Source organism: Wyeomyia smithii, chromosome 2 (assembly GCF_029784165.1).
Source record: "Wyeomyia smithii strain HCP4-BCI-WySm-NY-G18 chromosome 2, ASM2978416v1, whole genome shotgun sequence".
Taxonomy (NCBI): Eukaryota; Metazoa; Arthropoda; class Insecta; order Diptera; family Culicidae; genus Wyeomyia; species Wyeomyia smithii.
The window spans coordinates 138,282,663-138,310,252 of record NC_073695.1 but is presented as its reverse complement, the minus strand read 5'-3'; the positions used below and the strand labels follow the sequence as shown (position 1 = coordinate 138,310,252).

Below are 27,590 nucleotides of genomic sequence, written 5' to 3'. Positions count from 1 at the left end.
AAACCAACCAACATAGTAATAACGATCGCTACCGAGGTTCACAGGGAGCGCGTTGGAACGGGTACATACACCAAACCGAATCGCAAGATTGGCGGGTTGCCGCTCGGAATAACAACCAGCAAAGCAATCGAAATAGTTACAATAATGATGGGTATGACAACAATCGATATAATGACCGCCAGTATCACCACCATGATGATGGTTTTAATTACGGCAGCAATAGAGGAAGATCGCCCGGGCGCGGAAATTACAATAATAATAATGGTAGATATAATGATGCGTACGATCGCCAATTTCGAAGCCGAGGCTACGAGCGCTACCAACAATCAAAAAACTAGGTCGCCGGGGGCCCGACGGCAACGCCAGCCGGGCACCCCGACCGATGAATAGAAATAATTTTGTAAGGAACAAATTTAACAAACCGGTCGAGAACATTTCTCCCAATGTTGGAAATGAGCACGATATTTTTCGAAATTATTCCAGGTGGAGTGACGATGAGACGCACGGTCGTTCACAATATGTGTTATGTATAAATCAGCCCAATGGAGGGGCGAAGAACTCGGGGAACGAAAATCATGGGATAAAGGACCCATTTGCGAAAGAATACTTTAGCGATGATTTCGCGGAATTATGTCAGGACGTCGATTGGCGGAGAATCACTGACGAGCCCAGCCACATAGAGATAACGGACTGGAGAACAGCATGTAACCACATACGGGACAATAGTGCCTGTGTGGCTAAGCGAGTCTACTTTGACACCAGCCGGCGGCTTATGATTACACTGCTGGCAAAACAAAATGTGCAGCAAACGCTGAACTTGATTTTGGACACAGGCGCGTGCGCGAATATGTTAAGCATGCATGTTGCAGAGAAATTGAATGTGCATATAAACAGACAAGACACAAACACTTTTGAGGGCATTGGTCGCGGGATCGTGCGAACCTTAGGAACGGTTATCCTGGATTTATTAGTCGGGAACTTTTTGATTCCGGCAGAGTTTCACCTGATGAACGGTTTACCGGCGGACGGCATAATCGGGGTAGAATTTTTGAAAAAACACACCCTCCAGATAGGGAATAACTTCGACTATATTGTGTTTAAAAAACACGGCAATAGGGGTCCGGATAGTTTGGGCCCATGGAGCGTGCCTAGAGAGGAAGCCCTTAGTCGGCATGTGTTTTTAGCGGCCAGAAATAGAGTCATGGTGCAAAGCCAACTAAGAAACAACATCGTTAATGAGAATGCCACAGCCTGCGTGGAACCTATAGAGGGTCCCAACATAGGGGGAGAAATACCCCATGCGTATGAGGGGCCGAAGGACACACCTCGTGACAGGGAAAATACGATAATGACCGAGTTAGATCTTAACTCTAGGCTAGATTATGACCTATTAGAACATAAACTAACACCAGAGTCAAAAGGAAATGCAAGAATTGAAAAACTACGGCAAGTGCTGAATTTGGCGCACTTGCCTGATAGAGAATTCAGGACAGTGAAGAATATGGTCGAAAGCTATGCGGATATATTCTTTTTCGAGGGCGACAAGTTAACTACTACTGACGCCGCCGTACACACGATAGAAACTTCATCGGAGGTGCCTATTAATAAACGGCAATATAGATTTCCGGAGGCCACGAAACGACACATTAATAAAGAAATCGAGGAAATGAGGGTGCAGGGAATTATTAGGCCCAGCACTAGTCCCTGGAATGCACCGGTGTTATGTGTACCAAAAAAAACCGGATGCTGACGGAAATAAAAGATACAGAATTGTGGTAGACTTTAGATCATTGAACGAAGTTACCAAGCCGTTTGTATACCCAATACCTCTTATAAATGAGATATTGGATAATGTTGGAGGAGCAAAATATTTCTCCTCAATTGATTTAAAATCGGGGTTCTATCAAGTCCCGATAGACCGCCGAGATGCGGCTAAGACGGCGTTTTCCACTCCCAAAGGCCACTTCGAATTTACACGGATGCCGATGGGGTTAAAGAACAGCCCCTCAACATTCCAAAAACTTATGAATACTGTTCTCTTTGAGATAGGGGACGTGAAAGCTTTTGTCTACCTCGATGATATTATAGTTTTCGGTGACACTATCACCGACCATAATGATAACTTGCGAAAAGTATTACAAGCCTTGCGTAAACATAACATAAAAATAGAACCGTCTAAGTGTCAGTTTTTGAAAAAGGAACTGGAGTATTTGGGTCATGTCGTTAATGAAGAAGGCATAAAGCCCACCAATGCAAATATTAGGGCCATTCAGAGCCTTAAACCACCCACAAACGTAAAAGGTATAAGGTCATTTCTGGGAACAGTGAATTTTTACGGGAAGTTTATCCCCAACATCGCGGAGAAGCGCAAGCCGCTGAATGATTTGTTGAAGAAAGACGCTAAATTTGTGTGGGGAAAAGAATGTCAGGAAGCGTTCGAATTCCTTAGAAACGCGCTGATTACAGAGCCAGTTTTAGTCCGGCCAGATTATCAAGACACTTTCGTTATTACGACAGACGCTAGCAATTATGCTATTGGAGCCGTCCTGTCGAATGAAAAATCCATGCACCGGCCGATCGCGTTCGCGAGTCGTGCACTTGTAGGTGCAGAGACCAGATATCATATCATAGAAAAGGAACTATTGGCGTTTGTATGGGCCATAGAATACTTCAAACATTACATTTTTGGTCAAAGGTTTATCGTTTACACAGACCACAGACCACTTATAGCGATTTGGAGGCTCAAAGAGACATCTCCAACGCTGACAAGATTGAGACTAAAGTTGCAGGGTTTGGAATGCAGCATCAGGTATAAACAGGGTAGCGAAAATATAGTCGCCGATTTTTTGTCACGTTTATCAGATGGGACGTGTCAGGGGCAAGAAAGTTCACCCCACAGGCAGATAGCCATGATTACGCGCCAGCAGAAACGCCTGCTAGAGCAGCAGAAGAACGCTTCGGATGATTTGAACGGCACAATACAAGATTTGAGTGCCATAGACATTGCGGACATCGCTGAGGACGAGGATGAGCGACAACTCGTCAACATTTCATATGATGACTTTTCACAGGCATTATCAAATGACCTGATACCAAGTGAGACGGTGGAAGTCTCGAAGAGAATATTGGACGAGAGGAATATCGAAGCTCGTCTTGTCATTTTGAACAGTCGGACGGCGTACAGAGAACTTCAGACACTGTATCAGCTGTCACAAGGATTGAAAGACTACGTAGAGGATGGTGTACTCAAATTTAAAGACAAGAAGGTGGGCGGTTTCATAGTAGACGGCAGCGAAAGTTCATTAATCGATTGCCGGAAATTTTTTTCACAATTTTTAGATAGCTTCAATAAAAGCCCCACGGCAGTAAAGGCAGCCGGGGTCATTCACCTAATATCATTCAGAAAAATCAAGCAACAGGAAGTTCTGAATATGATTCAGTTCCTAGCGGGTAAGCTAGAAAAAACAAATAGTATTATATAATGCTAATAGCGAGCGTACAGTAATTGCGCCAGATCAAGTGGAAACAATTTTAAAGGAATTTCACGATGCACCCTTAGGAGGGCACGTAGGAGCGCGACGAATGCGCCAAAGAATTGGCACACTTTTTACGTGGGCTACGATGAAACGGGATATCGAGAACTACGTTCGGCAGTGTGATTCCTGCCAAAAGAACAAAATTGGAAGATCAAACAAGATACCGATGCAGATCACCCCAACCGCATCGGAGCCATTTGAAAAATTATACATGGATATAGTAGTATTACCCGAGTCCGACTTAGGAAATCGTTATGGTCTGGTCATGCAGGACGACCTAACTAGATATTTAACTGTCGCACCTATGGAAAACCAAGAAAGCCAGACGGTAGCGAGGACTTTTGTAGAGAATTATATTTGCAAATTTGGCGTACCGTTGGAGTTAGTTACAGATAACGGTGCGAATTTTGTAAGCACACTCATGAAAGATGTGTGCAAAATTTTGAAAATTAAGAAAATAACGACGAGTCCGTACCACCCACAAGCAAATTTGGTGGAAAGATCTAATCGGGAGTTAAAAACTTACCTAAGGCAATTTATTGGCGGAAAACCGCACACGTGGGATAACTTACTCCCATTTTTTACGTTTCAGTATAATACTTCAGTAAACTCATCAACGGGGTACACCCCTTTCGAATTGTTGTATGGACGTACAGCACGCATTCCCACCTCCATTTACAAGCGGAATGGAGTGGACAATTTGACATATGAAACATATACACAAGAGATGAAAAAAATATTTTTTGACCTCCACGCGAACGCGAAGGCCAACCTAAAGGATTCAAAAGAAAAGCGCAAGCAAGTTTATGACAGAAAGGCAAATGAATGGCAGCCCATGTATGGCGATTTAGTTTTAGTGAAATCAGTCCCGACAGGATCAGGTCAAAAGCTCCAGAATATGTGGAGAGGACCTTATGAAGTAGTGGAATTCCCAAGTGAAATGACCACAGTAATCAAAAACGGAAACCGTTTAGAGAAAGTTCATAATAGCCGACTTAAACGATATTATGACTGATTATACGAACTTAAACTATGTTATAAAATAAAATGAAATAAAATAGGTTATAGTAGCAAGCACCTAAAGCTGTATGAAAAAGTATACTGAAATAAAATGACGTGAAGAAATATGAATAGTCGCCGATATTATGGAAAGCCTTTGATGGACAAGTGTCAAAAGGGCGTGACGTTTACTTGGAGAAAGACGTGGTTGAATTTATAGACAAAAAAAAAACCTATCGTGTGGGAACACAGAAAACAGAAGTAAATAATACACAGGGAACGTTTTTACATAAAATGCGAATTTAACATGGGATAGATTCACAGAGTACAGATGACCCCGTTAGTGCGAGGCAGACGTAGGAAAAAATGGCCAATGGCCCGATAAAAGACGGACGGGAAGTAACAATGAGGGCGATTGCAAGGAGTTAAAAGAATTTAGAACAGCATTTGTTTGTAAAAATGCAAATGTTAACATGGGAAAAATATACAGTGAATAAGAACGGGGTTTGATTAATTAAAAATGGCTAATGGCCCAATGAGAGAAGAAAACCGATTAATGAAGTATTGGAGATGACCTAAATAACGAACGACAATAAAACTAGGAGAGACTTTGGACAAGAAGGCTAAACCTTCCAGACGAGGGGACTACTGGCGTTAAAAGATTCCACCTATCTATTGTAAGTTAAGATTGGGCGAGTGGGAACAACGGGAGTGACTACCCGGAACGATTGAGATGAATGCGTATCAGGTGAACGGACAAGGGAGTAGTCAACCCAGTATGAATGGAAGTGCGAAATTTTTTCTTTTATTTCCTAACCTTCTTATCTTTCAGGAATCACTAGCAACAGGTAGACGCACCTTCGAAGGGTAGGGGGAGAGGTATTATGCAGACTACTGCATATCAGGCGAAGTGTAAGTAGAACGTAAGTATGACGGACTGAGACAGCAGTATCATAATTAAAGTGGCCTACAGAGTTTTTGTAAATCGGATAAAAGAATTGTAAATCCGATAAAAGAAAAGAAAGAGTTGCTATGAGAAAGAGAAATTTTTTAATGAAAAGAAAAAGAGCCACGACGGGCAACAGAGGTTGACAAAAAAAAAAAAAAAAACACACCTAATGAAAAGAAAAAGAGCCACGACGGGCAACAGAGGTTGACAAAGAAAAAAAAAACGCACAAGAATTAGAAAAAGATTTTTCCTTTGTAAATCGGATTGAGTTCAAGTGAAAAAAAATAATTGTGAAGTAAAAATTCGTTGAGAATGAATAATGTAGACGTTGATTAACCAATAGCATCCGATATAATCAAGAGAAAAATATATTGTACACTTTAGTAGGAAAAGAAAAATTATGTTAACCGAAGGAAAAGAAAAACGGGCATAGTGTTTAAGTAGAAGATTAGAAGATATAATAGAACATAAGAGCCCGTACGCGTGTGAAATTAATTTTAAACAGCAAGTGGAAAAAATTAACAAAAAAAAAAATGATGAAAGAATGGCAAAAAAATATATGCACCACTTGCTAAGTAGGGCAGCTAGCATCTAAGAATTGACAATGAGACGAGTTCCCGATCATCGAAGACGACCGAGGTGATTACAACGGATGCTGAGATGGGGGCATACCATAATGCCCAGTATGACGCGAAAAGGGAAGCAGACGGTTGTGAGGGGAGTTGAACGGCGGGTGTCTTTGGTCGAGATGGAGGTAAAGCCAAACATTATTACCAAGAGGAGACGAGCAGTATCCAGTTTTTGATCCCTGAAGAGGTCAGATGTGCAACAGAACTCAATCAATGCGGCTCAAGCCAGAATCGAGACTTCAGCGCGAAGACGAATACAGCAAACTACACAGCGAAGGGCGTAATAATTTGTTCCAAATATATATTACTCATTGAGAATTATTGACTTCCACAAATGAGGATTCGAGGTCAAAGCCAAACAAGCAAAATGACGCTATAAAATTTTGCTCGTGTTTAATCAACTATGGTCTTTACGCACTACGCTTTGAAAATGTGCACACATGCTAGCGGGTAATTGGACACCCCGCGCAGACAGTTAAAGATTATCAAACCGTGACATTGCCTCATATACAAAAGGAGCAGCTAAGCATAGAGTGGCTTTACAATATACTAGAGCATCGGAAAGAGAAGGATCGCATAGTTTTTGAGGATCCGTCAGAGGAAATTGGCTTCATATTGTTGCCGGATCTAGAATGGGATGGTAAAACATTGGAACAACTTTATCTACTCGCTTTACTGCGCCAGCGAGGTATCAAGTCATTGCGGGATCTAAACGCTACTCATTTACCATTGCTGAAAAATATTCAAACACGTGGCATTGAAGCAATTAAAACACGTTACGGAATTATCAACTACGAATCTACATTCACTATCAACCCACATTTTACCACCCACACGTGCATTTCACATATCTGAAGCACGACCCACCGGGTATTTATTGCGAGAAAAGTCACCTTCTAACATCGGTTATTGGGAATGTCGAACTGCTACCAGACCATTACCGGAAAGTGACACTCTCTTGCGTTTTAAGTGAAACTGATAAATTGAACGTTAAATTTGAGGCAGCAAAGAGCGAACTGAATGAACCAGATGACACCACAACCGATGAGAACCTCTACTGCCAGACGCACCCTCCCGTTTCAAACCCCCCACAACCAAGGCACACCAGTTCGAGCGGCGCTTAAACACGACAGCTGAACAGCAGATATCTTCACGACACAGCGTACCAGGCGAGCAAGCAATTGTTAATTCTAAATAGGGAAAATGTCATGTATGATAATGTAAACTCAAAACGGTGCTACAGTTTTGAATAACAGAATTTCATTTGCCAGAGAAAAAAAAAACATATTATAAAAAAACAACGGTGTATATAGTTGCATAAAACCGCGAGAATAATTGTAATAGAAAAATAATTGCAATAAAAAAAAAAAAGAGAAAAACACACCTATCGGCCATCAGAACAGACCGTGTGACCATTGTCTCTTCTAGATAATGGCCAACTAGGCGGGGTGGCAGATGTGACGTCACACCCTGCGAAGAACCCAATGCTCCGTCACGAGCCTTATAATTAAAGTTAAATGTTGTTCCTAGGAGGGCATAGCCTTCTGCTACGCTTTAGTCAGGCGAAACATTTGGTTCCCTTGACAGAGGACCGCGAACGGCTCTGTCAACACTCTATGTATCAACAGATTATGCCACAGGTGGCAAAGAACTTCGCGCAGCCTTCTGCTGTGCCACCGGCAAACAAACTCAACCAAAATAAACAAGTTTTGTGTTGTAAACAAAACGCCGCCCGTACTTTAGCAGTACTAGATTAGGTTAAGAGATTAGTAAGGTAAACAGAGAGTGGAGAAAGTCTCTCTCTCTGAGTTACCGGTAGGGTATATTTAAGTAGTGATGTACGAAAATAAAGTCAGTTAGTCCACGTGAATCTTGTGTATTAATTCCGCGCCAAATGCGCGTACAGGGATACTTAGTAGAAGAATTCCCTGGTAGGTTATATCCTACACACACACACCACACACACATACAGAAAATGCTCAGCTCGTCGAACTGAGTCGAGTGACATACGACATTCGGCCCTTTGGAGCACTTCTATACCTTTAGGTTTTTCAGTGATTGCTATACCTTCCTAGGAGAAAGGCAAAACATTTGATTTCACATTTGTTCCTTTCTAAGTGCTTCTTATTTTCTTTAGTTGGACGTTTTTAAGACACTATTGATTGCGAAATCTTCTCAGCTTTCCAACGAAATTAACAGAAATGAGCTAGCTATCATACTTCTTGTGCTAGACCTCTTTAAAAGCAAACATAACCGAAAACTGAAAAAGTGAATAACTCTGCAGTAGTTGAATTTTGACCATATCCGTAGAAAGATTTTTTCATAAAATAGGGTATTCTATCACCCCTTAAACGATTTTAAGTGAGCTAACTAACACCCTGTATATACATTTAAATTGCTTATGTCAACTTTATTCAGTACGTTATGAATAATGTATATCTAAATTCTATTCCTTTTAATTTGAATGATCTCATCAGTGAAAATGAAATTCTTTAACGCAGTTGATATCACTGATCATTTCTGAGGGGCATCCAATGAATTGTCAAATACCATTCAATATGAATTTTTGAAACCTGGATTATACCCAGTGGCCAGAATCTGACCTCAAACCCCATTTTAAATCTAGATGACCACTTCTGGTTGCCTGATAATCATAAAATCATAAAATTCATCATTAAATGACCGAACTGCCTAATCTGGTTATTTCGATGGCAAAGATGGCGGCAGTTTCCGATCAACAGCCTAAAATGACCAAATATCATCGATTGCGATTTGCGGAAGCGGTGTGATACCCTGAGGCCAGAAATCATCATCAGACGCCATTTTAAATTATTAGATAGTAGCTTCCGGTTTCTGGAAACCAGTCTAAAAAGGACAAACATTATCCAATGTGATTTTTAATTACCCGTTCAGAGGTCAGGTATCAACTCCATACCTCATATTGAAATCCGAATTTGCGACTTTCGGTTTCTGGAAAACCTCCTCCAATTGCCAAATACAACCCAAATACAAATACAATAATTGGAGCATAATATTTAAAATTTGACGTAATATTTTTTACTAAATAGGGTATCGAACGTCCTCGTCAGTGGTTTTCTCCGGCAGGTTTTCGCATAAGATTGCTGCAGAAAACCTGCCGAAGAAAACCACTGACGAAGACGTTCGTTACCCTAAATAGTCTTTCTATCATTTATTTATTATTATTTATACCTTGGTGCTACATTCCGATTCGGAACTCGACCTTCTGTTTTTTTATACACAGACTTCGCAGCCAACTGTTTGGTGTACAGGACAATTGCGGGGCTAGCGTGTAGCGGGCCTGAAAGCCACACTCTCAAATCCGCAGTTCCGCTCCCCGTATCTTCAAGCAAGTGGCTTAAGCGCCACCTCAAAGAGGACCACTTGCCTGTCTTGGCTTGCCCGGCCAGAAACTCCGCCTCAGGGCGGGTCAGGAGAATGAACTGGGGGAAACGAAATGGCAGATGCACTAACCTGAGGTACTCCGTCTCGAACGCTAATACAATCCTCAAGTGAATTATACCGTAGAATTTCGCGACAATAATCCTAAAGCCTCAGAACACCGGACTCGTGATTCTCCTCACTGGACCAATTCTGAACAATCAGATTGCTGCCCAGTTTAGCGAAACCAGAGTGCGGGGACTGTATTCCCAAGCAGTCCACTTGGAGTAACACCAATCAATACTAAATAGAACGAACGCGAGACGTGAGACACCTTAGATCACTTAAATCACCTTAAACATCACTTCACAACAGGGAAACGCACTATATTAATTTTACAGATATATTTACAACATTTCTAACTACTAATTTTGGCCACCTAAACTAACGGATTACACTATAGTGTGCGTGGGTGGAGATTTTAATGGCTACGCCATAAAGCTATCTGAAGGGTGGGATCTTGGCTAAACTTGATTTATATCAACCTGCGCAGGGATTTTTATAGCTAGCGTACTCACTCGTCAATGGCTACCTGACCTTCTTAATTCCGTACGGCAATCATCAAACGGCTCATCACCATCAATATGCCATTCAGGCCCCGATCACGGCGGCGTCAGCAATGGCGGCGATCAATTGTTGAAGCTGCAAATGCCGATCGGTCCGATCAGCGGCTGGATCGGAACGCAACCAGGCGGTCGACGGCGAAAGCTGCAATAGCCGATCTGTCCGATCGGCGGCCCAATCAGTACGGAGGCTGGTTCGCACCCTAGCGAGCAGTATATTCAAAATGCGTGGTAGGAGGGTGGATGGCTTTGCTGGCGGTGCGGATGTAGCTTCGCCAGGCGCTTTCGAATCTATCAATAAAAGCCGTCGAACGGCTGTTCGACGCCGTTAGCCATAAATATTAGCCAAACCCAATTATGCGTTACCTTATTTTTCCACCACACTTGCTCGCAAAGTCTCCACCAAATAGTCTTCTCCTAACTGCGCTAACCCTAATAACGAAACAACATTTAACATAACTAACTAATCTAAAGCTAGTCTCACTCTAACACAAACCTTCGAAAATCGCGGTACAAACATAAAACACGCACTCTGATATCGGTCGCTGCTCAGTTATATCTGATCGAAGCGAGATTGGTTTGCTCCTCAGATCAAACGAGATTTTGAGTTTGAAACCGGAAATTTTGCAACGAACTTCCACGGCAAATTCCAACCCGAGTTTACATCTCCCTTTCCCATTAGATTCATGCATCTAACCATTTCATTTCCCGAGTTTAATGACCTGCGCTGGCTGGGATTTTACCAATAAGAACAAGCAAGTAAGTCGCAGATTCGTGCTTGAGATTTTGGGTTGCGTCACCGCGAATGAGAGGCTAAAGGAAGAGCAAATATTCAAACGGCTAACTCGTACGCAAGGTGTAATTGCGCCTGGTTAGCCAACTAACCATGATCTTTATAGTAGATCAGCTATAAATTCGAAAATTGACGAAGAATAATTATGCAAATTTAATTCACCAACATGATTGTTACATAACACCCCGGTCTGTTTACGAAAATTTGATTGTAGGAGTACAATCAAATTTTCGTAACTGCAAACCTGACAGAACGAATTACCAAATGAGAAAATTTTTGAAGAAAATTATGTGCAGAATATTTACAAAAAGCAATCATAACTTAAGCTACTATTCACAATATTTACAAAATGTTAGGTTCACCAAGAAATTCAAACTATGGGCGTGTAACGTTCCTTCGGTACTGTACGGTGATTCAATTAAATTTCCCAAATAGATTATTCCCAAATACGGCATCGCTTTATTTTTAAAAACGAGCTTCCAATATTCCAAGGCAATTTTACTAGAGGACCGCTCCAATCACGATGTTGGAAAGGCACCCCCAGCAAAACTCCCATGCTATTTACTTTTCGAGAGAATTTCCTTCTTTGGAAACTTCTCTCTATTAGGCAAACGCATTATCCCCAAATTAAAAACTCCCCAGCAGTAACTCTAACGACGACTCTTCGTCTAGTGAGAAATCTGCCACATAAAAATTCATAAATACCCCAAACAATTACAACAATAAATTGGCACATTCACATACAGGACTACTCCAACACTATGATTGGAAAGGTATCCTACATAAATCTACCTTGTTTTACGTCAAAGACACCCCAGGACACACCTGAACACGAATCTTTGCATGCAAAACGCAATAACCCACATTAATTTACCCAGCAGTAACTCATACACCGAAATTAACGGTTACAGAGAAAGCTGCCACTGCAATTCGCATAAATACCCAACATACAACGATTATGCTTCTACGCCGGACTACATCCGACCACATGAAACATTAATCGACATAAAGAACTCCAAAAACATTTTACGAAATGTTTCTAACATCGAACATGACCGACCATAACGAAACAGACGAAAAATGAGTAAACACCCTGTGCTATAAAAAGCTCCGCACTAAATTACGCACACATATGAACACTCGTACAGCAGCGATAGAAACGTCAAACGTAAAGTAAACAGTGATCAGTGCGTCTTGAACTGTCCTACAGATCAGACGTTTTTTCGGTTGCTTGTGGACTGGTCTTTGACTGCCTATAGCTTCAAAGTTTGTGTTTTGTCAGTGTGTCTTTTAAAGATTACCTGAAAGTTATTTCCCATCAGTCTTTCTCAAGACTACCTACTTTTGAATTTAACATTTGTATTAACTTTTTTCGTATCACCTGAAATGGCTGGACGGAAAAAGAAACCTCGCATCGCTGCGGGGAGGAAAAGAGTGGCACCTCTTTCTGACACATCGAGTGTCTGTAGTGACAATCCTTTTGATATTTTGCCTGAGCAAGAAGCTGGTGAAATGGAAGTTATTAATAATGAAACTATACAAAATATAAAATTTTTAAAAAAGGAGAAAGTTCCACCTATTGTGGTAACTATTTCTTCTGAATTTAATATATTCAAAAAGGAACTTTCAACGTTTGTTTCTGACGTTAAAGTTACCTATCAAATTGGCCGTAGAGGTGAATGCCGCTTATTAGCCGACTCAGTAAATGGGTCGTGATCGTCTTGTTCAGTATTTAACTGACAAGATGTACAAATTTTTTACATATGACACCAAGAACACCAAGCCGTTCAAGGTTGTCTTGAAAGGTCTCACCAACGATCAAACCGTTGATGAGATCAAACTTACTTTAACAGAATTACTTGGCATAGCCCCTACCCAAGTAATTCTAATGAAACAAAAATCACGAGGCGAAAACAGTCAGAGAACTGGAATTTCCCTTGTTAATTATTTAATTCATTTTAACCGCAATGAGGTTAACAACTTAAAATTTTTTGAAAAAGCACATGCTTTGTATAATGTGCGTGTAAAGTGGGAAATTTATAGGAAGTATGGCGGAGGTGAAAAGCATATCACCCAATGCCGTACTTGCCAACGTTATGGCCATGGTTCCAAATTCTGTAACATGGACCAAAAATGTCTTAATTGTGGAGACTCTTCTCACAAAAAGGACACATGTCCTGTGAAAGAGAGTAAAAATTTTCGCTGTGCGAATTGTAACAGCAACCATATGTCAAATTTTTATCAATGCCCAGTCCGTTTAGCAATTGTTAAGGCAAGGCAAGGTAAACAAAATTCAATTTCTCAATTAAAACCAACTTCAAAACAAAATTCTCCAAGCGTACCAGTGACGCATAGTTTACCTACTCCTTTGCATACCCGTTTAACTTATGCACAGGTTACAGGTAGTTCGAACATTATACCGCCTAGTGTTGGTAGTTCGAAAATGACCATTAATATGGGTAAGCAAAACACGCTAGAAAATAATTGTACACCTATTACTCCAGCTAATTTTGCTGCCGAAAATATTTTTTCTAATGTCGACTGCCTGGGGCCTATTACGGCAGGTAAACTTTCTTTTTTGCAACAGGCAATGTTCGATCTTATGAACGCCATGTTGCAGGCAAAATCAATGTTTGAAGCCATTCAAATAGGCACAAATTTTACAATTAAAATTGTTTCTAATTTAAAATTTAGCAATGATTTTAAATAAAGCAATTAAAATATTAAATTGGAATGCTCGCTCATTGAAGGCCAATGAGAATGAGCTTTTTAATTTTTTAACAGTAAATAATGTGCATATTGCAATTATTACTGAAACATTTTTGAAACCTAACATAAAATTAAAATATGATCCCAATTACGTGGTTCATAGATATGATAGGATTCAGGGTTCCGGCGGTGGAGTTGCAATTGTTATTCATCGCCGAATCAAACATCGTGCTCTTCCCCATCTTGAGACGAAAGTTATTGAAACTTTGGGAATTGAAGTTCAAACTGAACTTGGGATTTTATTCATTGCCGCAGCATATTTACCATTTCAATGCACACGCGAGCTCAAAAATTATTTTAAAGGTGATTTACAAAAACTCACCAGAAATCGTTCGAAATTTTTCATAATCGGCGATTTTAACGCTAAACATCGTTCATGGAATAATTCTCAAAGTAATTCCAATGGCAAAATTTTATTCAACGATTGTTCTTCAGGATACTATTCTATTTTGTCTCCGAATAGTCCTACATGCTTTTCTTCTGTAAGAAACCCTTCAACAATTGATTTGGTGCTTACAGATCAAAGTCATGTATGTAGTGATTTGATCACACATGCTGACTTTGATTCTGATCATCTTCCAATAACTTTTTCTTTATCACATGAATCAGTTTTAAACCCTATGAGCTCTGTTTTTAATTATAACAAGGCTAATTGGGAAAGATACAAAACTCATATTGAGAGAAATTTCAATAATGAGCTTGATTTGCAAAACGAAGTGAATATTGATTCCGATTTGGACGCATTAAAATGTGCAATTGTTGATGCCAGGAATTATTCTGTTCCAAAGGCTCAAGTGAAATTTGATTCACCAATAATTGACGAAAATCTTCAACTTCTAATTCGTTTGAAAAATGTCCGCAGACGTCAATATCAACGTTCTCGTGACCCTGTTTTTAAAACTATTCATAAAGATTTACAGAAAGAGATTAAACATAGATTTACTCTTCTGAGAAATCAAAATTTTGAGACTAAAGTTGAAAAATTGAAACCATATTCAAAACCATTTTGGAAGCTGTCGAAGATTCTTAAGAAACCTTCAAAGCCTATTCCAGTTTTAAAAGATGGTGAACGTTTTGCGATGATGATTGCGAAATTGCAAACTTTTAATTTTCCAATTTTCCTAATCAAAATTTTAAAAAATTATCTTACTGATCGAACTCTGCAGGTTGTCTATCAGAATTCAAAATCTGATAGATTTCCTGTCAGAGCAGGTGTACCTCAAGGTTCAGTCTTGGGTCCAGTCCTGTACAACATATTCACTTCAGATCTTCCTGATTTGCCTCCAGGATGCACAAAGTCATTGTTCTGCGATGACACAAGCCTTTCCGTAAAAGGAAAAAGTCTTCGTGTCATATGCAGTCGATTGCAGAAAAGTTTAGATATTTTTTCTTCCTACTTGCAAAAGTGGAAAATCTCTCCCAATGCTTCTAAAACTCAAATGATAATTTTTCCGCATAAGCCTAGGGCTTCTTTCCTCAAGCCAAACAATAATCACGTTGTCAAGATGAATGGGGTTATTTTAAGTTGGTCCGACAAGGTTAAGTACTTGGGACTAATTTATGATAAAAAACTTATTTTCAAAGAGCACATTGAGAGTATACAAGCCAAGTGAATCAAATATACGAGATGTTTATATCCTCTCATTAACAGGAATTCTAAACTTTGTTTAAAGAACAAACTTTTGATTTACAAACAAATTTTTAGACCAGCAATGCTTTATGCTGTACCGATCTGGTCAAGTTGCTGTTCAACAAGGAAGAAAACGCTCCAAAGGATTCAGAATAAAATTCTGAAAATGATTTTGAAGCGTCCTCCTTGGTTTGGTACACTCGAATTACATAGACTTACTGGTGTTGAACCATTAGAAGCTATGTCAAATAAAATTATTAACAATTTTCGACAAAAACCGTTGCAATCCTCAATTGCTACGATAAGCTCTCTTTATAGCCAATAAGTTAGCAATTAAGTTAGTTGTAAGGTTACTTCCCCTTTTCTGACAAGTAGGTTTAAATCCCTACGAACGATAAGTCCTAATTGCGAAAGCAAACAAATCCTAATAATGAAAATTACAAATTTCTAACAGTGTTGAAATGTCACCATTTGTGATTGGACACACACACTCATTATTTACTAATATTTATCATAAATACTTAAGCTACTAACAAATCCCCCCTTAAAAAAAAAAAAAAAAAGTAAACAGTGATCATGAAGAGTGTATTTTGTGCTACCGGATAGGAAATCGAAAAAATCAGGTAAGAAAAATGATAATTTTATATAATTTATACGGAAGTTCAGAGAACTTCCATATAAAACTATGTTTTGTAGGACCATATCACCGCCCCCATCGGCACCCGCGACGGACGGAATGGACTATACTACCCGGGTACGAGTAGGATCTGGAGGAAAATATTGAGGTTGAATCGAGGGAAAAAGTGAACAGGAAAGATGACCTCCAATTACAGGTAAGATTTTGAACAAGAACTAATATGGTTAATTTTAATTTTTAGGATAACCGGACAAAGGAATTAAGATGTTGCACCGAAGGGTGGCTGCAGCGGCTTGCTAGCATGACGACAGCGAGCCATAAATTCCAAACCATAAACTTTCCAAAATATAAATTTTCCAACCCAGACAAAAATTTCAGAAACTAACAATATTTTTAAGCAAACCATGTTAACTAACATAAATAATTAACTAAATAAACAAATGAATAAATAACAGATAGAGAAAATAAATAAATTAACCCTAATTCAGCAACCATATAAACATGTAAATAAATATTTACTCATATTCTAAATATAAATAAATAAATAAATAACATGCAATTAAATCTACTATTTACAAATTAAACTGACCATACTAACTCAAAATAATAAATTTAAGTAGCAGGACAATTTAAAAATATACATAGCGTTAGGTACTAACTTACACCTAAGACTCGATGTAGTTGCACACACTAACATTACTGACGCCGAAAGGGAAATTTTACATTCGCCTCGTTTTTTCCTTGCCCTTAATTTTGTCTAACGTCTTTTAGAAGTCTTATCCTGGTAAAACGAAGAAACTCTCTTCGTTTGATGCTACCATTCACCAAGAACTCGTTGTCTGTGGGCGATTCTTGATGAAATATTTCGCATCAATTAGCTCAGAACAATTTCTTCGTTCTAACATGCCATTTTCTTGTTCCAACACATTTCGTGAAGTTCCTCGAGCGTTTCAGCATCAAGGATCCCCCAGTAAATAGATGGTTTTGTGAGGGCCGCACTAATGTGCGCATCCTTACGAAATGGCAGAACAGTGTTTCTGCACCAGAGCTTTCGCATCATGGCTCAGATGTCTCGACTCAATTGAGCGATACATAGCTTGAAAATTTGAAGAATTTCAACAAAGTGAGGCTGAGAACTGGAACAAATTGTTACCATTCTACACAATCTTAAAATTTTAGTGCGGCGAGTATTAGTAGAACTGAGTCATTACTTGACCACGGCGAAATCATCGCTTTGGGCTCACTTATAATTCGTGTTTCCACTACTTTCGACAGGTCATTGCCCAGCTCCTTCTTAAACTTCATGCTCTGTTCTACGAGGAAAAAAACTCTTACGGGCCGCTTTTGATTGTGCAGATTCAGCAACTTGCCCAATGACCATTGAGAAAGCGGAAAGAAATTCGGTCCCTCACTTATTTTAAAATTGAAAAAAGTTACTCCGTAGAGCTACATAGCTTTAAAAATCGAAATTTAATTCTTGTCACTCCGTAGAGATGCATAGCTTAGAAGAATCAAATTTTATTTTGTCACTCCGTAGAGTTACATAGCTCGAAAAGAAATCAATTTCATGTTGTCACTCCGTAGAGTTTCATAGCTAGAAGAGAAAATTATCAAAATTTTGCATCGGTGGAAACGTTAGACTAAGGACGAGACAATTTTTTAAGAAATTCACAATTGTAAATTCCCAGTCTTCGCCCGTCTAAATCGTCAAGATCGTAGCAATGTGCCCCTACAACCTTCCTTACCACCGCTGGAATGTACTTCGGTGCCAGCTTGGCGCAAAACCCTTTCCCTTTGTCCGACTGCTCCGTATTCTTTTTGAGCACCTGCTCACCGACCGAGTAGGTAGGACAGTTCGCATTGGAGCGCAGGTTGTAGTACGAGGAGTGCTTTTCATAAGCGGTTTTTAAATTTTTCCGCACATCTTCAAGCAGCTTTTCCCTCTCCTCGTCTACTAGCTTGTCGTTACCTGGAGTCGGCGCGTCGCGCAAATGCCGATATTCTCGGCCGTCGGACACCATGTTCCGACCAAACAGGACAAAGTAAGGAGTGTAGTGGGTGGCTTCATGGACAGAGTTTCTCACCGCGTTGGCGATCGGTTGCAGGTTATTCGCCCATTCTTTGTGATCCTTCTTGATGCAAGCCCGAATAGCAGTCGTTATCACCCTGTTAACCCTTTTCGTGTCATTCACCTGGGGGTGGTAATTGGGCGTTCTCCAGTGTGTGACATGGTACCGGGTCAACAGATCGTTGAATAACGAAGACGTGAACTGGGATCCATTATCCGAGAGGATCACTTCCGGTACTCCAAACAGCAGGAACAGAGAATTCTCCACAAAGCTTACTAATGATTCTGCCGTTGCTTGTCGGAAGGGCTGCACGATCACGAATTTGGAAAATAGGTCCGTTACCACCAGAAGGCACGTATTTCGATTTTTGCCCGAAGTTGGCAGAGGGCCGACATAGTCCATTGCGAGAAATTGCCACGGGTACTGAGCGATCTTTTTCTGATTGGCCATGGGAGGTGTCGTGTTCTGATTCGAAGCTTTGCTCATCTGACACGTTAAGCAGGTTTGACAGATTCGCTTCACTTCACTGCTCATGTATGGCCAATAGAATCGTTCCCTCACAGCATTCAATGTTTTTTCCAAGCCCAGGTGTGCACGTTCGTGAATCCTACGCACAATCTCGGGTCTCTCCGCTTTCGCTGGATACCGTTTCCACTGGAATCGCGGGTCCTCAATTTTTCCGTCCACCTTCACGAACTTCCAGATTTCCCCGTTGGCAACCCGAAAGTCTGGATACTTCGCCGGCTCCTGTTGAATCTTCGTCGCAAGTTCCTGCTGGTCGACATCTAAAGCTCGTACAGATATCATCTCGACTGAGCGAGACAAACAGTCCGCCAGGATGTTGCTTTTGCCCTTTCTGTACTCCAGCTCGATGTCGTACGACTGGATTTTTAGAGCCCAACGAAACAGTTTCGCATTGCCAGATTCAACCCCAATCGAAAACAGCCACAACAAACTTCGAGCATCGGTGACCACCTTAAAACGGGTCCCTTCAACAAAGTGGCGGAAATGTTCGATCGCCAAGAGCACTCCCAAACATTCCTTCTCGACACTCGCATATTTCCTTTGGGTACTACTCAACTTTTTGCTGAAGTAGGCCACGACTTTCGGCACGTTGTTGTGGTGTTGGATTAACGCTGCCCCAACAGCATTATCCGAAGCATCGGACTCGATCGAGAACGGAAGCGAAAAATCTGGATTCCCCAGAATCGGTGCTGAAACTAACGCAGCTTTTAGCTCCCCAAAGGCGGCTTCAGCTGCCTCAGTCCAGACGAACTTCGCTCTCGAGTTTTTCAGGAGATCGGAAATCGGTGCCACGATTCGGCTGTACTCTCGGATGAACCGTTGGTAGAATCCGGCTAGACCCAAAAGACGACGAATGTCTTTTACGTTGCGTGGTCGAGCGTAGTTCAAGATCGGGGCGATTCGGCTATTGTCGATGGCTACACCTTCTTCGGTAAGCAGATAGCCCAAATAGGTAACCTGCTTGCGACAGAAGCGGCTTTTGTCAAGCGAGATGGTTAGGTTGGCTTTCGCTAGGCGCTCCGCCACGATCCTCAGAAGCCGGACGTGCTCCTCAAACGTCTTCGTAGCGATGACGATATCGTCTAGGTAGACGAAGACATTTGGCTCTAGGTCAAAACCTATCACACGGTCCATCAGGCGACTCATCGTGAAGGGCGCATTAGTTAAGCCAAACGGACAGACTTTGAAACGGAACAATCCTTGTGGGGTCCTGAAAGCGGTATAATCCCGACATTCCTCCTTCAAAGGAATTTGGAAATACGCATCTTTCAGGTCCACAACGGAATAATACTTGGCCTTACCAAGCCGGTGGAATATTCCTCCCATGTTGCGCATGGGATAGGAATCTTTCTTGGTCCAAGCATTGATCCGCCGCGAGTCTAAGCACACCCTTAACTTCCCATTCGTCTTGCGAACAGGAACTAGAGCACTTGCCCACTCGCTAGTGCATTCTTCAATGGCATACATCTGTTTGTACCTCTCTAACTCTGCTTCCATCTCCGCCTGTACTGCAGGCGAACATCGGTACAACGGTTGCCGACACGGTTTCGCCTCCTCTCGGAGCACAATTTCATGCTGCAGTAACGATGCTCTCCCCAGTCTGTTCTCGGTCGTGCAAGGGAACATCTTAATGACTTTCACTAAACTTTCCCGCTCCTCTACCGTTAGATCATGTTCGGTCTCAACCGTTTCGGGGGTCGTTTTCGACGGCTCTGGCAATTCCAACGCCGGAATATCCAGCGTCTCATCTGGCCCCATCGGTTTCAAGGCGGGTAACGTGGTGATCGACTTCACTGCTGCCGGCGTAATAGCTCGTGTTGTTGACTCGATAGCAGTGATTAACTCGAATCCGTTATCTCCCTGAATCATTGGCTGAATACCAAACTTTCTCCAGAAGTTATATCCCAAAATTAGGTTCTGCGAGACTTGAGGAACAACTAGAATAGGCAGAACCTTTGTCACCCCTCGAAATCGTACTGGCAGCTGCACGTATCCCAAGCTCTCGTGAACGGTTTTATCGGCGGTCACTATTTTCAAAGGACTGGTCTGAAGTTTTAGATCGTTTCGTTCAGCAATGTCAGAGATGTTCGTCACTCTGACACTGGCTCCCGAATCTAGCAGTGCGTCATATACTTGGTCGAAAATGTGTACCGTAATGTGCGGACAACTCTCGGTCTGAACTCGCACCTCACACACCTTTTGGAGTAGATCGTCAAAACCTTCATTGGGAACGTCTCTGTCAGTTGGAATGCGGTTGTTCCCATTTTTGCATTCCTGACTTAGTTTTCCGACCTTCTGTTTGCAGAAACTCGCGGGTGGATGTCGCAGTTACTGGACACCTTCCCGGGATTCCCACAAATGTAGCAGAAAACTCTTTTTTCTTCGGAACAATGTCTCCAGACATGCCCCGTCTTACGACAGTTCCAGCACAACGGGCTCAAGCGCTCCGTTCCGTGTGCTGGTTGCTGCCGCACTTGTCGGTTTTCTGCTGGAAAGTTGGCTGACTCAACAGGTTTCCTTCGCTGTTCACCTTTCCGTCCAATAAAATTGACTTCTTCCGCTTCCGAATACGACTCGTCGCTGCTCCGGTTCTCCACTTCGATCTGATGGACTCGATTGAGGGGTCGAGCTGGTCCATCCCTATACTGTCGAAAAGTGGGATCGTAGGCATCGATGCGATATGCGTAGTACTCGAGCTTTCGCAAATCTCGAACCGTTTTACAGGCCAATTTCGATTGGTAATGCGGTCGCATATTGTCCCAGATCACCTCGAAGAGCCGGTGCTGGTCCAACGGTGTGGTCAACAGTTTGTTGAGTCGCTCGATCTCCATTTTAAACGAAAGAAAGGTTTCATTTCGATGCTGCTTACGCTCGTAAATCCGCTGCCGATTCCCTTGGTCCTTATTGGGGTGTACATGTACCGTATCCTTTCTTCAAAGTCCTCCCAAGTGAGAAACTCGTCAGAATAGCATAGGTACCAGTCATAAGCTTCCCCTCTAAGGATCGTATGGATTCGTTGCAGAAGTACATCGTCCGCAATGTGATCCATATGCGCCAAGCGACGGATTTTGTGGAGAAAATCCTCTAATGGCCGTTGCCGACTATCGCCACTGAAGGTCGAATGCCACTTTTCCATTCGGCGGTCAGCGTTCTGAATTCCGGCGTCGCTAATTCACCGCTCCCTCCGGCTATCTCGCCTGCGATGCGGACTGAACACGTTATCATCCGCGAGAGAGCTGTCGTCGTCGCTAGAATCCCAGCGTTCACGCTCGACTCTGGGGCGATGCTCCCTGCGTCCACTATCTGGATTTGGCGAAAACCGGTTCCGGTCCCTCCGGTCTGTCCCGGTATCGCCTCTCTGACGACTACTGGCATCACTTTCGTATCTGGGGCGATGCTCCCTACGTTCACGATCTGGATCCGGTGAGTATCGGTTCCGATTCCTCCGGTCTGCCCCGATATCACCTCTCTGACGATCCCGCGATAAGTCGCGTCGAACACGCTCAGGTTCATAACGGTCCCGCCGGTTTCGCTCGTGTTGTTCCGCCCACGGATTGTTGAGGTCTAGAGGAAAGTTCATCGAATGCCGTTCCCGTGGCTTCTCTCTCGCTTTTTGGAAATTTGTCGGACCACCCTCTGAGGCTATCCGCTCGACGCGCGGGGGTGCATTCTGGCGTGAACCTTCCATTCGTGCCTTCGCCAGTTCCCTTTCCAAACTCGCAATGCGCTCCAGGAGTGCCTGGTCCTCGGACTGTTCTGGAGTTACGGCTGGATCCCGACTCCCTGGAGGTTGCTTCGGGTATGCACCACTCGAAGGATCACGTCGCAAGGCTTCGCCGATTCCGCGTTGTAACTCCTCCAACGAATAACCACCTACTGCACCTCCGTTTGCGTCATCCAACTCCGTCGACAAGTTTCGGCGCGCATCCAACGCTTTTGTCCTACCCTGTTTCTCGTCGGTGACCTTTTTCCCATTAGCTCTGTTCAAAACCTCCCGAATGGAGCCACACAATTCCCGTCGCATTTTCTCCGAGCGAGCATCGGGTGCTTGGCTTCTAGCCGTTCGCATAGCGTAGTGGATCAACCGGGACATGACCCGATCATCCACGCCGCGACCCAACTTCTTCTCCAAATCATAGACCTTACCCGCGATATAATCAAACTCCTGCTCGATGGTGTATGGCGACGGGTAGTCTCGCTTTTCGCGGATATCGTCGTGGAAGAGATTCCGCAGAAGGCGATATTTAGCTTCTGGCTCAGTAGCCATATCATTTCTCTTACCGCGGATTAATAGTTCGTAATCAACCTCTTCGTTAGTGAGGTGATCAGCGTGTGGAAATCTGTGCGACATCGCGACAGTATCCATTAAAATCAGAAAACAATAAATGATAAAATATATATATATATATATATATATATATATATATATATATATATATATATATATATATATATATATATATATATATATATATATATATATATATATATATATATATATATATATATATATATATATATATATATATATATATATATATATATATATATATATATATATATATATATATATATATATATATATATATATATATATATATATATATATATATATATATATATATATATATATATATATGATAATATAAGATTATCAAAACTGAATAGCAAATAAGATAAAAACAAAATTTATATGGTACCAAATAATTATTCAAAAGTAGCACTCACACTTCCCAATAATCAATATTTATTTTGTATACAAAATGTTTAATGTAGAAATTAATTCTTAAAGAAATAGGACGAATACACCATAAGAATTTTTATAATTACACATGACAGCGCAAATAAATATTTCAAAGGAAAAAAATTATGTGAACCTAAACTATTTCCCAGAGAAATCCTACAAATAAAAAAAAACAACTAAGTTTCCCCAAAACGTGGCCCCACGTTGGGCGCCAAAATGTAGCGGGCCTGAAAGCCACACTCTCAAATCCGCAGTTCCGCTCCCCGTATCTTCAAGCAAGTGGCTTAAGCGCCACCTCAAAGAGGACCACTTGCCTGTCTTGGCTTGCCCGGCCAGAAACTCCGCCTCAGGGCGGGTCAGGAGAATGAACTGGGGGAAACGAAAAGGCAGATGCACTAACCTGAGGTACTCCGTCTCGAACGCTAATACAATCCTCAAGTGAATTATACCGTAGAATTTCGCGACAATAATCCTAAAGCCTCAGAACACCGGACTCGTGATTCTCCTCACTGGACCAATTCTGAACAATCAGATTGCTGCCCAGTTTAGCGAAACCAGAGTGCGGGGACTGTATTCCCAAGCAGTCCACTTGGAGTAACACCAATCAATACTAAATAGAACGAACGCGAGACGTGAGACACCTTAGATCACTTAAATCACCTTAAACATCACTTCACAACAGGGAAACGCACTATATTAATTTTACAGATATATTTACAACATTTCTATCTACTAATTTTGGCCACCTAAACTAACGGATTACACTATAGTGTGCGTGGGTGGAGATTTTAATGGCTACGCCATAAAGCTATCTGAAGGGTGGGATCTTGGCTAAACTTGATTTATATCAACCTGCGCAGGGATTTTTATAGCTAGCGTACTCACTCGTCAATGGCTACCTGACCTTCTTAATTCCGTACGGCAATCATCAAACGGCTCATCACCATCAATATGCCATTCAGGCCCCGATCACGGCGGCGTCAGCAATGGCGGCGATCAATTGTTGAAGCTGCGAATGCCGATCGGTCCGATCAGCGGCTGGATCGGAACGCAACCAGGCGGTCGACGGCGAAAGCTGCAATAGCCGATCTGTCCGATCGGCGGCCCAATCAGTACGGAGGCTGGTTCGCACCCTAGCGAGCAGTATATCCAAAATGCGTGGTAGGAGGATGGATGGCTTTGCTGGCGGTGCGGATGTAGCTTCGCCAGGCGCTTTCGAATCTATCAATAAAAGCCGTCGAACGGCTGTTCGACGCCGTTAGCCATAAATATTAGCCAAACCCAATTATGCGTTACCTTATTTTTCCACCACACTTGCTCGCAAAGTCTCCACCAAATAGTCTTCTCCTAACTGCGCTAACCCTAATAACGAAACAACATTTAACATAACTAACTAATCTAAAGCTAGTCTCACTCTAACACAAACCTTTGAAAATCGCGGAACAAACATAAAACACGCACTCTGATATCGGTCGCTGCTCAGTTATATCTGATCGAAGCGAGATTGGTTTGCTCCTCAGATCAAACGAGATTTTGAGTTTGAAACCGGAAATTTTGCAACGAACTTCCACGGCAAATTCCAACCCGAGTTTACATCTCCCTTTCCCATTAGATTCATGCATCTAACCATTTCATTTCCCGAGTTTAATGACCTGCGCTGGCTGGGATTTTACCAATAAGAACAAGCAAGTAAGTCGCAGATTCGTGCTTGAGATTTTGGGTTGCGTCACCGCGAATGAGAGGCTAAAGGAAGAGCAAATATTCAAACGGCTAACTCGTACGCAAGGTGTAATTGCGCCTGGTTAGCCAACTAACCATGATCTTTATAGTAGATCAGCTATAAATTCGAAAATTGACGAAGAATAATTATGCAAATTTAATTCACCAACATGATTGCTACAAGCGCTACGATCCTACTGACACTAACAGTCTCTCCCGAGCCGAGACTCGAACCTACGACGGCTGACTTGTTAGGCCAGCATCGTACCTCGACCATCTGGGAGATTTCAATCATAATGACTTTCAATTTTGAACTTTGATAAGAGCAGCTAGTTTTAAGCAACCTTTGGGTTTTGTTTTTTTGTATGTTTGAGAGACAACCTGTTCGTTTGACACTTGTTTTGTGTAAATAGGTCGTGTAATCTTTGTGAGAATAGTTTTTCAATATTTTCAAAATTTACCACATAATGGTTGAAATAAAAGTCCGATTACACTGGTCAATACATATGTGGCCCCGAAGGTCAAACTGAGAAAAAATGAAAAAATATAGCTTTTTAACCATTCCTGTGATTTTTTTTTCTTTCTAGGGCAACTATTGTGAGCTTTAGAGCAGCATTTTGTCGACCAGTATTATAATCAAATGAAATGGATACCAATAAGGCAACTAAACCTTTAATTTTAAACTACGATTGTTGAAATCAGTCCAACCATCTTTGGCAAAGCGAGTGAATTTAAGAAGCTTTCTGAACACGTTTCTTTTCATACCACATGTACAATCATCATAAAATTCGTTAGTTAGGGGTTTTGAACTGTAATACTGAAGTAGAAACCTCGGAGCACTTACTGTGCCAATGTAATGCATTAACCCGAATCAGCCCAGAATTCCCCGTGAAGGTTTTCACTTTTTTCAACATTCAATAGCTACTGCGTCCACGTACAAAACTAAACTAACCTGATGTGATTATCTCTACCAAGGGGCATCAATTGGTGTTCATAAAAGTATTGGCAAATGATAGAAATGTCGTTGTATTTCAGCTTGAGTCGAGAAATGTTCAATGTGTCAAATGATGCCATATGGCATCTTTGGGCTGATTCGGGTTAATTCAGCGAAGACTGCGTATTTTTGGGAAAGGTATCCTTACGCTTAACGAGATATGGTCTGCTGAACTAATGAAGGTAAGGAACTTCATCAAAGAAGTCATACCTTCTTGGGGTGAAATGCACAGTCTGGGTGCGACTATCACTGATCCCCATAGTGATGGAACGAACTGACAGTGCATATAAATTAACGCGGAGTACACTACAATATATCTAACTAATGGTAGCAGTGGTCATAGGCTCCTACAGGAAAAAATAGGGGTGTTAAAGACAACCCGTTCATTTCATACCTATTTTATTTGATCAATACTCTGATCATAAAAAGTGTTTCCATTATATTTGTAAATAGTTAATAATTGTAAATTTGTAAATAATGTGCATGTTAAATTGTTGAAACTTAGATTATTCTTACGAGCTAGCATTATATCTAAATTTGGGCTAAACATACTTAACTTAAACGTAACGCAAGATTACTAAACGCACTTTGTAGAGTTCATTCTCTGATAAGAGAGATGTAGCGAGAGGAGAAGCTGATAGCCAGAAACCGACACTTATTAATCTTAGCTCTGTACAAACCGTTCAGTAGAAATTAAATCCCCAATCGAACCACACAGCGTAATTGTTTCACTCGATCAAGAGTCCGAAGTCCAATTTGATAGCCTTTTGTTCTGGTGTGCTATCCGACTTCGAAGTGAAGTTTTAAACTCCGCTATTCTCGTGCACCAAGTAACCCGTTGCCATCAGCGTGACCGGCACGGTGAATTTTGTTACGACTGAAGTGGTGACCAGCGATTAATTCACGCCAAAAGGTGAAGCGGTATATTGTCGATATTTCCTCTCCAGTGAATTTTGGTACCGTTCTGGGTGAACGGGAAGCAACACCTCCAAAGTCCGGCATTACAGCATCCACGGCTCGTTCATTGGTCCTTCGAGCCGGATTTGGAGGACAAATCCAAGCCAAAATCTCGACGCACGAGGTAGTAACCCGCCATTGCGGTAAGTGGTCAATAGAATTCGACCACACAAAGGTAGGCCATACAATTGCTCTCTAAGAAACATATCGTGTGCCGTTTTTTGATTTCGGCCATTGCCATAATTCGTTGCCAGTACTCTTATAGAACGAATGGCGGTTTAACACGATATTGCATGGTGAAATTGCATGTTCGGCATAAAAAGGCGAATGTGTGACATCAAGGCGAATCGTTGATAAAACTGATCACATCTGAAATTTGTTTGCTGCTGCATCACAAGTAGATGAGCACTGCACACCGTACGCATGAATAGTGGTGCGCATTGATGCTAGCACACTTTGCAACAATAATTATTTGGCTTAACGATTTGTGGTGGCGTTATTTAGCGGATTGGATTTACGTGTCTTTTTTCGGTCGATCGATTGCGTTCGCGTAGAAGCATCACGACGCGACGGAAAGGATATATTTCGAACGATTATTCGTGGTGTTTCCGTCATTCC

The 27,590-nt window shown here is 41.7% G+C and overlaps 1 protein-coding gene across 1 annotated transcript in view; it reads left to right on the top strand.

The window, feature by feature from the left end:
- Positions 1-26,693, top strand: part of LOC129724341 (mitochondrial glutamate carrier 1-like) — a 469,805-nt gene extending 443,112 nt beyond the window's left edge. Inside the window, exon 7 of the mRNA XM_055679113.1 lies at positions 25,609-26,693. Coding sequence (XP_055535088.1) covers positions 25,609-25,657 — 49 coding nt within the window. The 3' untranslated portion in view covers positions 25,658-26,693. The remainder of the gene's footprint in view (positions 1-25,608) is intronic.
- Positions 26,694-27,590: the final 897 nt, after the last annotated feature.